This window comes from Oncorhynchus tshawytscha, unplaced genomic scaffold (genome assembly GCF_018296145.1).
Source record: "Oncorhynchus tshawytscha isolate Ot180627B unplaced genomic scaffold, Otsh_v2.0 Un_contig_1314_pilon_pilon, whole genome shotgun sequence".
NCBI lineage: Eukaryota > Metazoa > Chordata > Actinopteri > Salmoniformes > Salmonidae > Oncorhynchus > Oncorhynchus tshawytscha.
Window position 1 is genome coordinate 190,322 of NW_024609613.1, and position 17,666 is coordinate 207,987.

Genomic DNA, 17,666 nt, shown 5'->3' on the forward strand with positions numbered 1-17,666 from the left:
CAGGTTAAAGACTGAGATGGAGACCAGCCAAGGTACTTTAATGACCAGGGACTTAACCTCAGTCAAGGTACTTTAATGACCAGGGACTTAACCTCAGCCAAGGGACTACAATGACCAGGGACTTAACCTCAGCCAAGGGACTTTAATGACTTAACCTCAGCCCTTTAATGACCAGGGACTTAACCTCAGCCAAGGGACTCACAAGGACTTTAATGACCAGGGACTTAACCTCAGCCAAGGGACTTTAATGACCAGGGACTTAACCTCAGCCAAGGTACTTTAATGACCAGGGACTTAACCTCAGCCAAGGTACTTTAATGACCAGGGACTTAACCTCAGCCAAGGTACTTTAATGATCAGGGACTTAACCTCAGCCAAGGTACTTTAATGACCAGGGACTTAACTCAGCCAAGGTACTTTAATGATCAGGGACTTAACCTCAGCCAAGGTACTTTAATGACCAGGGGACTTATGATCAGGGACTTAACCTCAGCCAAGGGACAGTATCATTATCAGGTTTTCCCCTTAGTCTCACCAACAGACTGTCATGTGGTGTCATCCTGACCAGGCAGGGACTTTCCCTTTATGCTCAGCCAAGGTGTAATGACCAGGATTTTACCTAATGTCCAGCTAAGGGACAGTTAATGCCCATGACTTTTCACTGAGTCTAGACGCTCAAATCCCAATGTGCCCACTATCCCACAGACAAGCTAGAGTATTCATTGTTCAACCTTCTCTACCCTGATGTTCAATGTTTCTCCCAGACAAGCTAGAGTATTCATTGTTCAACCCTCTACCCTGGTGTTCAATGTTTCTAGAGTGTAACAGAAGTAGAAGGGGACTGATGTCACATGACCCAGAAGTGACAACGTTGTATTCTAACCGTGTGTGTTCTCTCTCTCTCCATAGTGATGAAGTCTCTAACCAGTACTCAGGACTACTGGCAGGTGGACAGGATCAACAGTGAACTGAAGATGCATACTCTGCAGGAGGAGTTGGAGAGGATGACTCTGGAGAAGAACCGACTGCAGGAACACTGTGGGGTAAGACTATGGGGATATAGAACTAGTGTGAAGGTCTGTTGACCCCAAAAACCCGGGTGAAGGTCTGTTGACCCCAAAAACCCGGGTGAAGGTCTGTTGACCCCAAAAACCCGGGTGAAGGTCTGTTGACCCCAAAAACCCGGGTGAAGGTCTGTTGATCCAGAAACCTTTGTTTGAGGTCCATGAACACACATTGTGGATCAACCAGAATGCCGTTGTAGTTTGCCGGGCTTTCTTTTCCAGACATGGTCTGTGAACTACGCTCTTATTCTAGGGTTTAATTTATAACTCTTTTGATGACCTCCTCTTCCTAGGATTCTTCTGGAACTGACTGTGACCAGAATCACGTGGAGTCCAACCCCAGGTATGTCCTTCATCTCATCAGAAATACTTCTTCAGGTTTGACACCGGGGGGGAGGAAAGATCTCACTAAATAAATTGAAGCAGAATTTAGCCCCATTTGAAACACCTGTCATAGTGTAGATGCCATACGTCAGCCACCAGGTGGAGACAAAGCATTGTTTACCTCAGAGCCGGGAAAATCTATGTCTGTAGTTTACCTAGCAACAGGGTTCACGTTCAACAAGAAACTTGTCTGAGTACTGGGACATGCCACTCAGATAGAAGGATCGTACTAGAATAGACTAGGATGCATGCCACTCAGATAGATGGATCATACTAGAATAGACTAGGATGCATGCCACTCAGATAGACTGATCATACTAGCTGGCTCTATATACACTCACTGGACTCACTGGCTCTATATACACTCACTGGCTCTATATACAATCACTGGCTCTATATACAATCACTGGCTCTATATACACTCACTGGACTCACTGGCTCTATATACACTCACTGGCTCTATATACACTCACTGGCTCTATATACACTCACTGGCTCTATATACACTCACTGGCTCTATATACACTCACTGGCTCTATATACACTCACTGGCTCTATATACACTCACTGGCTCTATATACACTCACTGGCTCTATATACACTCACTGGCTCTATATACACTCACTGGCTCTATATACAATCACTGGCTCTATATACACTCACTGGCTCTATATACACTCACTGGCTCTATATACACTCACTGGCTCTATATACAATCACTGGCTCTATATACTGGACTCACTGGCTCTATATACACTCACTGGCTCTATATACACTCACTGGCTCTATATACACTCACTGGCTCTATATACACTCACTGGACTCACTGGCTCTATATACACTCACTGGCTCTATATACACTCACTGGCTCTATATACACTCACTGGCTCTATATACACTCACTGGCTCTATATACAATCACTGGCTCTATATACACTCACTGGACTCACTGGCTCTATATACACTCACTGGCTCTATATACACTCACTGGCTCTATATACACTCACTGGCTCTATATACACTCACTGGCTCTATATACACTCACTGGCTCTATATACACTCACTGGCTCTATATACAATCACTGGCTCTATATACATTCACTGGCTCTATATACACTCACTGGCTCTATATACATCACTGGCTCTATATACACTCACTGGCTCTATATACAATCACTGGCTCTATATATACTGGACTCACTGGCTCTATATACACTCACTGGCTCTATATACACTCACTGGCTCTATATACACTCACTGGCTCTATATACACTCACTGGCTCTATATACACTCACTGGCTCTATATACACTCACTGGCTCTATATACAATCACTGGCTCTATATACACTCACTGGACTCACTGGCTCTATATACACTCACTGGCTCTATATACACTCACTGGCTCTATATACAATCACTGGCTCTATATACACTCACTGGACTCACTGGCTCTATATACACTCACTGGCTCTATATACACTCACTGGCTCTATATACACTCACTGGCTCTATATACACTCACTGGCTCTATATACACTCACTGGACTCACTGGCTCTATATACACTCACTGGCTCTATATACACTCACTGGACTCACTGGCTCTATATACACTCACTGGCTCTATATACACTCACTGGCTCTATATACACTCACTGGCTCTATATACACTCACTGGCTCTATATACAATCACTGGCTCTATATACACTCACTGGACTCACTGGCTCTATATACACTCACTGGCTCTATATACACTCACTGGCTCTATATACAATCACTGGCTCTATATACACTCACTGGACTCACTGGCTCTATATACACTCACTGGCTCTATATACACTCACTGGCTCTATATACACTCACTGGCTCTATATACACTCACTGGCTCTATATACACTCACTGGACTCACTGGCTCTATATACACTCACTGGCTCTATATACACTCACTGGACTCACTGGCTCTATATACACTCACTGGCTCTATATACACTCACTGGCTCTATATACACTCACTGGCTCTATATACACTCACTGGCTCTATATACAATCACTGGCTCTATATATATACACACACACACCATACGCTCACACACATATTGACGCCACACACAGACACCATACGCTCACACACACATATTGACGCCACACACACACACCATACGCTCACACACATATTGACGCCACACACACATATTGACGCCACACACACACCATACGCTCACACACACATATTGACGCCACACACACACACCATACGCTCACACACACATATTGACGCCACACACACACACCATACGCTCACACACACATATTGACGCCACACACAGACACCATACGCTCACACACACATATTGACGCCACACACACACACCATACGCTCACACACACATATTGACGCCACACACACACACCATACGCTCACACACACATATTGACGCCACACACACACACCATACGCTCACACACATATTGACGCCACACACACACACCATACGCTCACACACACATATTGACGCCACACACACACACCATACGCTCACACACACATATTGACCCTGACACACACACACACCATACGCTCACACACACATATTGACGCCACACACACACACCATACGCTACACACACATTGACGCCACACACACACACCATACGCTCACACACACACCATACGCTCACACACACATATTGACGCCACACACACACACCATACGCTCACACACACACACCATACGCTCACACACACACACACCATACGCTCACACACACATATTGACGCCACACACACACACCATACGCTCCCTACCCCTGACTCTGTACTGGTTCTCACACACACATATTGACGCCACACACACACACCATACGCTCACACACACATATTGACGCCACACACACACACCATACGCTCACACACATATTGACATTACACACACACACACCATACGCTCACACACACACCATACGCTCACACACACACCATACGCTCACACACACACCATACGCTCACACACACCACACCATACACCGCTCACACACACACCATACGCTCACACACACACCATACGCTCACACACACCATACGCTCACACACACACCATACGCTCACACACACACCATACGCTCACACACACACCATACGCTCACACACACACCATACGCTCACACACACACCATACGCTCACACACACCATACGCTCACACACACACCATACGCTCACACACACACCATACGCTCACACACACACCATACGCTCACACACACACCATACGCTCACACACACCATACGCTCACACACACACCATACGCTACACCACACACACACCATACGCTCACACACACACCATACGCTCACACACACACCATACGCTCACACACACACCATACGCTCACACACACACCATACTCCTGTATATAGTCACACACACCATACGCTCACACACACACCATACGTCACACACACCATACGCTCACACACACACCATACGCTCACACACACACCATACGCTCACACACACACACCATACGCTCACACACACATATTGACGCCACACACAGACACTCTTCACGTTGCTGATACTCTGTTTATTATCTATCCTGATTGCCAAGATATGTTCACCTACATGTACATATTACCTCAACTACCTGGTACCCCTGACTCTGTACTGGTACTCCTTGTATATAGTCTCATTACTACCTGCTACCCCTGACTCTGTACTGGTACTCCTTGTATATAGTCTCATTACTACCTGGTACCCCTGACTCTGTACTGGTACTCCTTGTATATAGTCTCATTACTACCTGGTACCCCTGACTCTGTACTGGTACTCCTTGTATATAGTCTCATTACTACCTGGTACCCCTGACTCTGTACTGGTACTCCTTGTATATAGTCTCATTACTACCTGCTACCCCTGACTCTGTACTGGTACTCCTTGTATATAGTCTCATTACTACCTGCTACCCCTGACTCTGTACTGGTACTCCTTGTATATAGTCTCATTACTACCTGCTACCCCTGACTCTGTACTGGTACTCCTTGTATATAGTCTCATTACTACCTGCTACCCCTGACTCTGTACTGGTACTCCTTGTATATAGTCTCATTACTACCTGGTACCCCTGCACAGTGACTCTGTACTCCTTGTATATAGTCTCATTACTACCTGGTACCCCTGCACAGTGACTGGTACTCCTTGTATATAGTCTCATTACTACCTGGTACCCCTGACTCTGTACTGGTACTCCTTGTATATAGTCTCATTACTACCTGGTACCCCTGACTCTGTACTGGTACTCCTTGTATATCGTCTCATTACTACCTGGTACCCCTGCACAGTGACTCTGTACTCCTTGTATATAGTCTCATTTACCTGGTACCCCTGCACAGTGACTGGTACTCCTTGTATATAGTCTCATTACTACCTGGTACCCCTGACTCTGTACTGGTACTCCTTGTATATAGTCTCATTACTACCTGGTACCCCTGACTCTGTACTGGTACTCCTTGTATATAGTCTCATTACTACCTGGTACCCCTGCACAGTGACTCTGTACTGGTACTCCTTTAATATAGTCTCATTATTACCTGGTACCCCTGCACAGTGACTCTGTACTCCTTGTATATAGTCTCATTACTACCTGGTACCCCTGCACAGTGACTCTGTACTCCTTGTATATAGTCTCATTACTACCTGGTACCCCTGCACAGTGACTCTGTACTCCTTGTATATAGTCTCATTACTACCTGGTACCCCTGCACAGTGACTCTGTACTCCTTGTATATAGTCTCATTACTACCTGGTACCCCTGCACAGTGACTCTGTACTCCTTGTATATAGTCTCATTACTACCTGGTACCCCTGCACAGTGACTCTGTACTGGTACTCCTTGTATATAGTCTCATTACTACCTGGTACCCCCCTGCACATTGACTCTGTACTCTGTACTCCTTGTATATAGTCTCATTACTACCTGGTACCCCTGCACATTGACTCTGTACTTGTACTCCTTGTATATAGTCTCATTACTACCTGGTACCCCTGCACAGTGACTCTGTACTCCTTGTATATAGTCTCATTACTACCTGGTACCCCTGCACAGTGACTCTGTACTGGTACTCCTTGTATATAGTCTCATTACTACCTGGTACCCCTGCACAGTGACTCTGTACTGGTACTCCTTGTATATAGTCTCATTACTACCTGGTACCCCTGCACAGTGACTCTGTACTCCTTGTATATAGTCTCATTACTACCTGGTACCCCTGCACAGTGACTCTGTACTCCTTGTATATAGTCTCATTACTACCTGGTACCCCTGACTCTGTACTGGTACTCCTTGTATATAGTCTCATTACTACCTGCTACCCCTGACTCTGTACTCCTTGTATATAGTCTCATTACTACCTGGTACCCCTGACTCTGTACTGGTACTCCTTGTATATAGTCTCATTACTACCTGCTACCCCTGACTCTGTACTCCTTGTATATAGTCTCATTACTACCTGCTACCCCTGACTCTGGTACTCCTTGTATATAGTCTCATTACTACCTGGTACCCCTGACTCTGTACTGGTACTCCTTGTATATAGTCTCATTACTACCTGGTACCCCTGACTCTGTACTGGTACTCCTTGTATATAGTCTCATTACTACCTGCTACCCCTGTACAGTGACTCTGTACTCCTTGTATATAGTCTCATTACTACCTGGTACCCCTGACTCTGTACTGGTTCTCCTTGTATATAGTCTCATTACTACCTGGTACCCCTGACTCTGTACTGGTACTCCTTGTATATAGTCTCATTACTACCTGCTACCCCTGACTCTGTACTGGTACTCCTTGTATATAGTCTCATTACTACCTGGTACCCCTGACTCTGTACTGGTACTCCTTGTATATAGTCTCATTACTACCTGGTACCCCTGCACAGTGACTCTGTACTCCTTGTATATAGTCTCATTACTACCTGGTACCCCTGCACAGTGACTCTGTACTGGTTCTCCTTGTATATAGTCTCATTACTACCTGGTACCCCTGCACAGTGACTCTGTACTCCTTGTATATAGTCTCATTACTACCTGGTACCCCTGCACAGTGACTCTGTACTCCTTGTATATAGTCTCATTACTACCTGGTACCCCTGCACAGTGACTCTGTACTCCTTGTATATAGTCTCATTACTACCTGGTACCCCTGCACAGTGACTCTGTACTCCTTGTATATAGTCTCATTACTACCTGGTACCCCTGCACATTGACTCTGTACTCTGTACTCCTTGTATATAGTCTCATTACTACCTGGTACCCCTGCACAGTGACTCTGTACTCCTTGTATATAGTCTCATTACTACCTGGTACCCCTGCACAGTGACTCTGTACTCCTTGTATATCGTCTCATTACTACCTGGTAGCCCTGCACAGTGACTCTACTCCTTGTATATAGTCTCATTACTACCTGGTACCCCTGCACAGTGACTCTGTACTCCTTGTATATAGTCTCATTACTACCTGGTACCCCTGCACAGTGACTCTACTCCTTGTATATAGTCTCATTATTTTATTGTGTTTCTATTTCCTAGTTTATTTAGCAGATGTTTCATACTTAAACTCTACATGGTTGGGAAATGGCTGGTGAAGAAGCACTTCACTGTAAAGTTCACTACAGCTGTGTGTATCAGGAGCGTTTGACAAATACAAAAGGGATTTGATCTCATTTGGACCTCCAGTACATTATTATGTCCACTAGTTGGCGCTACAGGCCCAGAGTTTTATTCATAGAGAACAAAGTAATGGCCTTTTATCACACTGAACAGGTTCCTTCTCCTTCCTGTGAATCTCACAGAGAAATCTTTAAGCCCGAGTATCTTTTTTTTTTTTTTTTAAGTGTAAGGTTTGAAAAGCACTTGGCAAATAAATATGTTATAATTCAGTAGGAAATCAGTAACGTTGTAGATTTTTTTTTATTTTTTATCCCGTGGTCTCTCTCTCTCTGCTGAGTCCGGTTTAGTCGACGTGTTCATGAGATCTGTGCCCCTCTACAAGGCAGTCTTCCAGTTGGTCTCTCTCTCTGCTGAGTCCGGTTTAGTCCACGTGTTCATGAGATCTGTGCCCCTCTACAAGGCAGTCTTCCAGGTGCTGCCACCAACATCACGTCTCAAACTCCCTTTTTGATGCTCAAAACATCTTGTCTTCTTGCATCTTGACCCGATAATAGAAAATATACATGTAGGTCTTTTGCGTTTTAATGTTAAAGGATTTTTCTTCTATCAATTAAATGTATGTTTATTTATTTATTTTTAATATTCTGGAACTGCAGGGGAAAGTGGCAGCATTACTGTTTCCACAAATATAATAATCTGTGTATTCCTGATTTAAGTATGTATTGTGCAAATGTAAATGGTCCTGTAGATGAATGTAGGAGTGTTGTCCTGTAGTCTTGTCTCATTGTAGTCTTGTGTTGTTATTCTACAGCGATAAGGCAGTGCTACAGTCCTATGAGGCCCTGGCCACTGAGATCTCCTCTCTACACTCAGTGTTGCAACAACAGTCTGACCTGGTGAAGAAGCTAGCAACTTACAGACGAGGTGAGTTACAAACCACAGCTAGCAGCTAACAGACGAGGTGAGTTACAAACCACAGCTAGCAGCTCACAGACGAGGTGAGTTACAAACCACAGCTAGCAGCTAACAGACGAGGTGAGTTACAAACCACAGCTAGCAGCTCACAGACGAGGTGAGTTACAAACCGCAGCTAACAGACGAGGTGAGTTACAAACCACAGCTAGCAGCTCACAGACGAGGTGAGTTACAAACCACAGCTAGCAGCTCACAGACGAGGTGAGTTAAACCACAGCTAGCAACTAACAGACGAGGTGAGTTACAAACCACAGCTAGCAGCTAACAGACGAGGTGAGTTACAAACCACAGCTAGCAACTAACAGACGAGGTGAGTTACAAACCACAGCTAGCAGCTCACAGACGAGGTGAGTTACAAACCACAGCTAGCAGCTAACAGACGAGGTGAGTTACAAACCACAGCTAGCAGCTCACAGACGAGGTGAGTTACAAACCACAGCTAGCAGCTCACAGACGAGGTGAGTTACAAACCGCAGCTAACAGACGAGGTGAGTTACAAACCACAGCTAGCAGCTCACAGACGAGGTGAGTTACAAACCACAGCTAGCAGCTAACAGACGAGGTGAATTACAAACCGCAGCTAACAGACGAGGTGAGTTACAAACCACAGCTAACAGACGAGGTGAGTTACAAACCGCAGCTAACAGCTAACAGACGAGGTGAATTACAAACCGCAGCTAACAGACGAGGTGAGTTACAAACCACAGCTAGCAGCTAACAGACGAGGTGAGTTAAACCACAGCTAGCAGCTAACAGACGAGGTGAGTTACAAACCGCAGCTCACAGACGAGGCGAGTGACAAACCGCAGCTCACAGACGAGGCGAGTGACAAACCGCAGCTCACAGCTAACAGAGAACGTAAGTCCTGGCTGGGGGCACTTTCAGCAGACGTTCTGTAATGATCTGGAAGGCTGCAGACAGAAATGTCTTGATGTGTGTATTTTCTAGGTAATGTATTTCTATCTGAACAATCCAGGATAATGTGCCCTCATTAACATAATCCCTGTGTATGAGGGAGAGGGCCTCGGACTAAAGAGCAGATTGTCTGACATACTGCTACTTATTTAGTGTAGAGAAATGAATGTTTTCTCTTCAAGTTCCCTTCCCCTTCTCTCTGAGTGATAACGAAACCCAACCTGTCTTTTCACACATCTTAAAACAAGATGCCATCAACAAGGAATCTTTCAAAATAAAAGTTGTTGATGAAAGAGAGTCTACTATACTACTGTAGGCTAGGTGGAAGAAAGAGGGATTCTACTGGAGGCTAGGTGGAAGAAAGAGGGATGCTACTGGAGGCTAGGTGGAGAAAGAGGGATGCTACTGGAGGCTAGGTGGAAGAAAGAGGGAGGCTAGGTGGAAGAAAGAGGGATGCTACTGTAGGCTAGGTGGAGAGAGGGATGCTACTGTAGGCTAGGTGGAGAGAGGGATGCTACTGTAGGCTAGGTGGAGAGAGGGATGCTACTGTAGGCTAGGTGGAGAGAGGGATGCTACTGTAGGCTAGGTGGAAGAAAGAGGGATGCTACTGTAGGCTAGGTGGAAGAAAGAGGGATGCTACTGGAGGCTAGGTGGAGAAAGAAGGATGCTACTGGAGGCTAGGTGGAAGAAAGAGGGATTCTACTGGAGGCTAGGTGGAAGAAAGGGGGATTCTACTGGAGGCTAGGTGGAGAAAGAGGGATGCTACTGTAGGCTAGGTGGAAGAAAGAGGGATTCTACTGGAGAAAGAGGGATGCTACTGTAGGCTAGGTGGAAGAAAGAGGGATGCTGCTGGAGGCTAGGTTGAAGAAAGAGGGATTCTACTGGAGGCTAGGTGGAGAAAGAAGGATGCTACTGGAGGCTAGGTGGAAGAAAGAGGGATGCTACTGGAGGCTAGGTGGAAGAAAGAGGGATTCTACTGGAGGCTAGGTGGAGAAAGAGGGATGCTACTGGAGGCTAGGTGGAAGAAAGAGGGAGGCTAGGTGGAAGAAAGAGGGATGCTACTGTAGGCTAGGTGGAGAGAGGGATGCTACTGTAGGCTAGGTGGAGAGAGGGATGCTACTGTAGGCTAGGTGGAAGAAAGAGGGATGCTACTGTAGGCTAGGTGGAAGAAAGAGGGATTCTACTGGAGAAAGAGGGATGCTACTGTAGGCTAGGTGGAAGAAAGAGGGATGCTACTGGAGGCTAGGTTGAAGAAAGAGGGATTCTACTGGAGGCTAGGTGGAGAAAGAAGGATGCTACTGGAGGCTAGGTGGAAGAAAGAGGGATGCTACTGTTAGGCTAGGTGGAAGAAAGAGGGATTCTACTGTAGGCTAGGTGGAAGAAAGATGCTACTGGAGAAAGAGGGATGCTACTGTAGGCTAGGTGGAGAAAGAGGGATGCTACTGGAGGCTAGGTGGAGAAAGAGGAATTCTACTGTAGGCTAGGTGGAGAAAGAGGAATTCTACTGTAGGCTAGGTGGAAGAAAGAGGGATGCTACTGGAGGCTAGGTGGAGAAAGAGGGATGCTACTGGAGGCTAGATGAAGAAAGAGGGATTCTACTGGAGGCTAGGTGGAGAAAGAGGGATGCTACTGGAGGCTAGGTGGAAGAAAGAGGGAGGCTAGGTGGAGAAAGAAGAATTCTACTGTAGGCTAGGTGGAGAAAGAGGGATGCTACTGGATGCTAGGTGGAGAAAGAGGAATTCTACTGTAGGCTAGGTGGAGAAAGAGGGATGCTACTGGAGAAAGAGGGATGCTACTGGAGGCTACGTGGAGAAAGAAGGATGCTACTGGAGGCTAGGTGGAAGAAAGAGGGATGCTACTGGAGGCTAGGTGGAAGAAAGAGGGATTCTACTGGAGGCTAGGTGGAGAAAGAGGGATGCTACTGGAGGCTAGGTGGAGAAAGAGGGATGCTACTGGAGGCTCGGTGGAGAAAGAGGGATGCTACTGTAGGCTAGGTGGAAAAAGACAGCTGGGCTATTATCATAGCACTACAATGGTAGAGGATATATTAGGATATTAAAGCTATCTCTCTTTCCTGTTCTGATGTTTTTCACCCCTGAAGAGATGTAGTTTGTTGCTATTTTCTTTGTGGAACAGGGGACCAAACAAGAGGTGTAAATTAGAATGAAATGTAAAGAGCAAATATATTTATTCTAGTGAATATCCCAGACTAATCCTGTTTCGTAGATGAGAGAGAAAAAGGGGAGAGATGTATTTATTCAAAGACACCGAGCATCTGTATTCGTCAGAGGTTCTTACTACGAAATCACTTTTATTCAAATGGGAAACTCTCATGAGACTGTCTCTCTCTCTCTCTCTCTCTCTCTCTCTCTCTCTCTCTCTCTCTCTCTCTCTCTCTCTCTCTCTCTGCCTCTCTCTCTCTCTGCCTCTCTCTCTCTCTGCCTCTCTCTGCCTCCTGCTCTTCCATCAAAAACAGAGGAACTCTCATTTCAACTTTACTGTCTGCTCAACATGATGATTGGATAGAAAACCAATGATGTGTGTGTCTAATGTTGCATGCGTTTGTGACGTTTGACTGAACTGCTCTGACTCTCTTTACCATAGAAATAAATGTATATTCTCTTTAAATATAGTTGCTAAGCCATGTTATCTCTTGAGGGATGCATCTCTCTAAAAGCCTTAATCAGGCCTGTGTGTGTTGTGTTTCTGAAGCCTGTCTAGTTCTGAAGGGAACGTCAGAGGTGTGATTCTCACTCCCATCTCTCCTCACACTACTCAGCCCAATTAGCTATACAGCCTCTGGAAACTACAGTGTCTGGCTGGCTGTCGCTCTGCCTGTCTGTCTGGCTGTCCCTCTGCCTGTCTGTCTGGCCCTCTGCCTGTCTGTCTGGCCCTCTGCCTGTCTGCATGGCTGTTCTTCTGTCTGTCTGTCCCTCTGCCTGTCTGGCTGGCTGTCGCTCTACCTGTCTGGCTGGCTGTCGCTCTGCCTGTCTGGCTGGCTGGCCTTCTGCCTGTCTGGCTGGCTGTCCTTCTGCCTGTCTGGCTGGCTGTCCACTCTGCCTGTCTGGCTGGCTGTCTGCATGGCTGTTTGTCTGTCTGGCTGTCTGTCGCTCTGGTTGTCTGTCGCTCTGTCTGTCGCTCTTCCTGTCTGTCGCTCTGCCTGTCTGCATGGCTGTTCTTCTGTCTGCCTGTCTGCATGGCTGTTCTTCTGTCTGCCTGTCTGCATGGCTGTTCTTCTGTCTGCCTGTCTGTCGGTCTGTTCATCTGACTGCCTGCCTGTCTGTCTACATGTCTGCCTGTCTGTCTACATGTCTGCCTGTCTGTCTACATGTCTGTCTGTCACTTTGATTTCTAGAGGATAAAACTAAACTAAAATGCTGACTGAATGTAAGATAAATAATTTCTTAATAAATATGTTGTCTATTATATTCACACACTGTTTACTAATTCCTTTTCAGCATCACCCAACCCAACCACATATCCCTCAAGGTACACTCTGTCAGCATCACCCAACCCAACCACATATCCCTAAAGGTACACTCTGTCAGCATCACCCAACCACACATCCCTAAAGGTACACTCTGTCAGCATCACCCAACCCAACCACATATCCCTCAAGGTACACTCTGTCAGCATCACCCAACCCAACCACATATCCCTAAAGGTACACTCTGTCAGCATCACCCAACCCAACCACATATCCCTAAAGGTACACTCTGTCAGCATCACCCAACCCAACCACATATCCCTAAAGGTACACTCTGTCAGCATCACCCAACCCAACCACATATCCCTAAAGGTACACTCTGTCAGCATCACCCAACCACACATCCCTCAAGGTACACTCTGTCAGCATCACCCAACCCAACCACATATCCCTAAAGGTACACTCTGTCAGCATCACCCAACCACACATCCCTAAAGGTACACTCTGTCAGCATCACCCAACCACACATCCCTCAAGGTACACTCTGTCAGCATCACCCAACCACATATCCCTCAAGGTACACTCTGTCAGCATCACCCAACCACACATCCCTAAAGGTACACTCTGTCAGCATCACCCAACCACACATCCCTCAAGGTACACTCTGTCAGCATCACCCAACCACATATCCCTCAAGGTACACTCTGTCAGCATCACCCAACCCAACCACATATCCCTAAAGGTACACTCTGTCAGCATCACCCAACCACACATCCCTAAAGGTACACTCTGTCAGCATCACCCAACCACACATCCCTAAAGGTACACTCTGTCAGCATCACCCAACCACACATCCCTCAAGGTACACTCTGTCAGCATCACCCAACCACACATCCCTAAAGGTACACTCTGTCAGCATCACCCAACCACACATCCCTAAAGGTACACTCTGTCAGCATCACCCAACCACACATCCCTAAAGGTACACTCTGTCAGCATCACCCAACCACACATCCCTAAAGGTACACTCTGTCAGCATCACCCAACCTAAAGGTAACTCCACATCACCCAACCACACCCTAAAGGTACACTCTGTCAGCATCACCCAACCCAACCACATATCCCTAAAGGTACACTCTGTCAGCATCACCCAACCCAACCACATATCCCTAAAGGTACACTCTGTCAGCATCACCCAACCCAACCACATATCCCTAAAGGTACACAGGAACAATCTTTAATTCATTAGCCTAGTTATTGGCAGTCATCCAACTTAAAGGATAATGGATATCAATCAACAGCATTTAGAGTTGATTATTGAGCCCAAATGATTACTAGAGCCAGTCACACTGAAATGATCACTAGAACCAGTCACACTAACTGAAATGATCACTAGAACCAGTCGCACTAACTGAAATGATTACTAGAACCAGTCACACTAACTGAAATGATTACTAGAACCAGTCGCACTAACTGAAATGATCACTAGAACCAGTCGCACTAACTGAAATGATCACTAGAACCAGTCGCACTAACTGAAATGATTACTCAGAACCAGTCGCACTAACTGAAATGATCACTAGAACCAGTCGCACTAACTGAAATGATTACTAGAACCAGTCACACTAACTGAAATGATTACTAGAACCAGTCACACTAACTGAAATGATTACTAGAACCAGTCGCACTAACTGAAATGATCACTAGAACCAGTCGCACTAACTGAAATGATCACTAGAACCAGTCACACTAACTGAAATGATCACTAGAACCAGTCTGAAATGCACTAACTGAAATGATCACTAGAACCAGTCGCACTAACTGAAATGATCACTAGAACCAGTCGCACTAACTGAAATGATCGCACTAACTGAAATGATACTAGAACCAGTCGCACTAACTGAAATGATTACTAGAACCAGTCGCACTAACTGAAATGATTACTAGAACCAGTCGCACTAACTGAAATGATTACTAGAACCAGTCGCACTAACTGAAATGATTACTAGAACCAGTCACACTAACTGAAATGATCACTAGAACCAGTCGCACTAACTGAAATGATCACTAGAACCAGTCACACTAACTGAAATGATCACTAGAACCAGTCGCACTAACTGAAATGATTACTAGAACCAGTCACACTAACTGAAATGATTACTAGAACCAGTCGCACTAACTGAAATGATCACTAGAACCAGTCGCACTAACTGAAATGATCACTAGAACCAGTCGCACTAACTGAAATGATTACTAGAACCAGTCGCACTAACTGAAATGATTACTAGAACCAGTCACACTAACTGAAATGATTACTAGAACCAGTCACACTAACTGAAATGATTACTAGAACCAGTCACACTAACTGAAATGATTACTAGAACCAGTCACACTAACTGAAATGATTACTAGAACCAGTCACACTAACTGAAATGATTACTAGAACCAGTCACACTAACTGAAATGATCACTAGAGCCAGTCACACTGAAATGATCACTAGAGCCAGTCATAATAGACAGTGGACTAAATGGTGTTGCGATACTAAGAGAGTTCCATGGACAAAGGATTGCAACATAATCCAAATGAATATTCTCTGGTCTTCATGAACAGTCCGGTGTGATGAGTTGCTTTGTTTGAAATTGGTTGAAATGGATTTATTTTCTTTGCTCTTTGGGGGGTAGGTTGAGTCTGTCCCTCTGCTTTGGGGTAGGTGGCAAGGGTGATGGTGCCTGTCTGGCTGTCTGTCCCTCTGCTTTGGGGTAGGTGGCAAGGGTGATGGTGCCTGTCTGGCTGTCTGTCCCTCTGCTTTGGGGTAGGTGGCAAGGGTGATGGTGCCTGTCTGGCTGTCTGTCCCTCTGCTTTTTGGGGGTAGGTGGCAATGGTGCCTGTCTGGCTGTCTGTCCCTCTGCTTTGGGGTAGGTGATGGTGCCTGTCTGGCTGTCTGTCCCTGCTTTTGGGGTAGGTGGCAAGGGTGATGGTGCCTGTCTGGCTGTCTGTCCCTCTGCTTTGGGGTAGGTGGCAAGGGTGATGGTGCTAAATACTGGGTCTTGTTCAGTAGGGCATAACGTGGTAGAACATAATGCAACTGAAAACCAACAATTGGTGTCATTGTACCAGTTCAGTTTAGTACCGAAACAACCGTGTCAAAATGTTTCCTCCTGTTTTGACGTCTACTGAACACAACCAGGTAGAATGTTTTTAATTATCTGACAACCTGATTTTGAAGCAAGTTAAAGAAACTGTTTGTGCCCTTCTCTCTCTAGCTGCACCAACTGTCCCTGTTCAGTGCCTGGACGATGTGGAGAAGAACCTGAACCATCGAACAGTCCGTATGACCGAGCCCCGAGCCCCCTGTCCCCTCCAGCTCTGGCCGGCCCTGCCTTCCCCCGTGGGCCCTCCGGCTCTGGAGGGTCTCAGGGAGGACTACTGGCCAAACGGTCCCTGGTCCAGCCACTACCCTGGAGCCTTGGGCCTGGACAGTACGAGCCCTGTCCTCCTGCCTCCTCCTCCTCTCAACCAGGCCTCTCTAGATGACTCCTCCTGGTCCTTCCCCTCCCCGCCCAAACCCAGCGACGCCCTCTTCTGGGAGGGCCAGAGGCAGGGTCTGAGCCAGGGCAGCCCCATCCACTCCTCCAGGGGTAGTACCCCCATGAGCCCTAATGGAGACTGGGCCAAGCCCCCACCCTACTGAGGTGGAGAACCCCCTGGCTCTAAGGCTGCCCTGCCGTGCAACACCAAACCTGCCTTAAGATGAGGAGACAACTCCTATGGACTCTCCAGCCTGGGGAACTTGCTCCAGGATGATTCAACTAGCCACAGAGCAAACCACGGGAGAAGCTTCTGATGGGCTACCCTCTGACCCGGCCCAGACACACGGATGACTCCCCTCTGACCCAGCCCAGACACACGGATGACTCCCCTCTGACCCGGCCCAGACACACGGATGACTCCCCTCTGACCCGGCCCAGACACACGGATGACTCCCCTCCGACCTGGCCCAGACACACGGATGACTCCCCTCCGACCTGGCCCAGACACACGGATGACTCCCCTCTGACCCGGCCCAGACACACGGATGACTCCCCACTGACCCGGCCCAGACACACGGATGACTCCCCACTGACCTGGCCCAGACACACGGATGACTCCCCTCTGACCCGGCCCAGACACACGGATGACTCCCCTCTGACCCGGCCCAGACACACGGATGACCGGCCCCCGGATGACTCCCCCTGAC

At 46.8% G+C, this 17,666-nt stretch overlaps 1 protein-coding gene and 1 long non-coding RNA gene across 2 annotated transcripts; both read left to right on the forward strand.

Annotated features, from left to right (window-relative positions):
• The first annotated feature begins 9 nt into the window (after window positions 1-9).
• Window positions 10-17,371, forward strand: LOC121845271 (5-azacytidine-induced protein 2-like). The gene is made up of 5 exons (XM_042316275.1): window positions 10-32; window positions 910-1,043; window positions 1,358-1,407; window positions 8,923-9,035; window positions 16,693-17,371. The coding sequence occupies exons 1-5, from the start codon at window positions 17-19 to the stop codon at window positions 17,118-17,120; spliced, it is 741 nt and encodes a 246-aa protein (XP_042172209.1). The 5' UTR covers window positions 10-16; the 3' UTR covers window positions 17,121-17,371.
• LOC121845272 lies at window positions 13,672-14,966 on the forward strand. The gene is made up of 4 exons (XR_006082484.1): window positions 13,672-13,710; window positions 13,841-14,005; window positions 14,514-14,603; window positions 14,649-14,966. It is a non-coding gene; the product is annotated as an uncharacterized LOC121845272 (long non-coding RNA).
• Window positions 17,372-17,666: the final 295 nt, after the last annotated feature.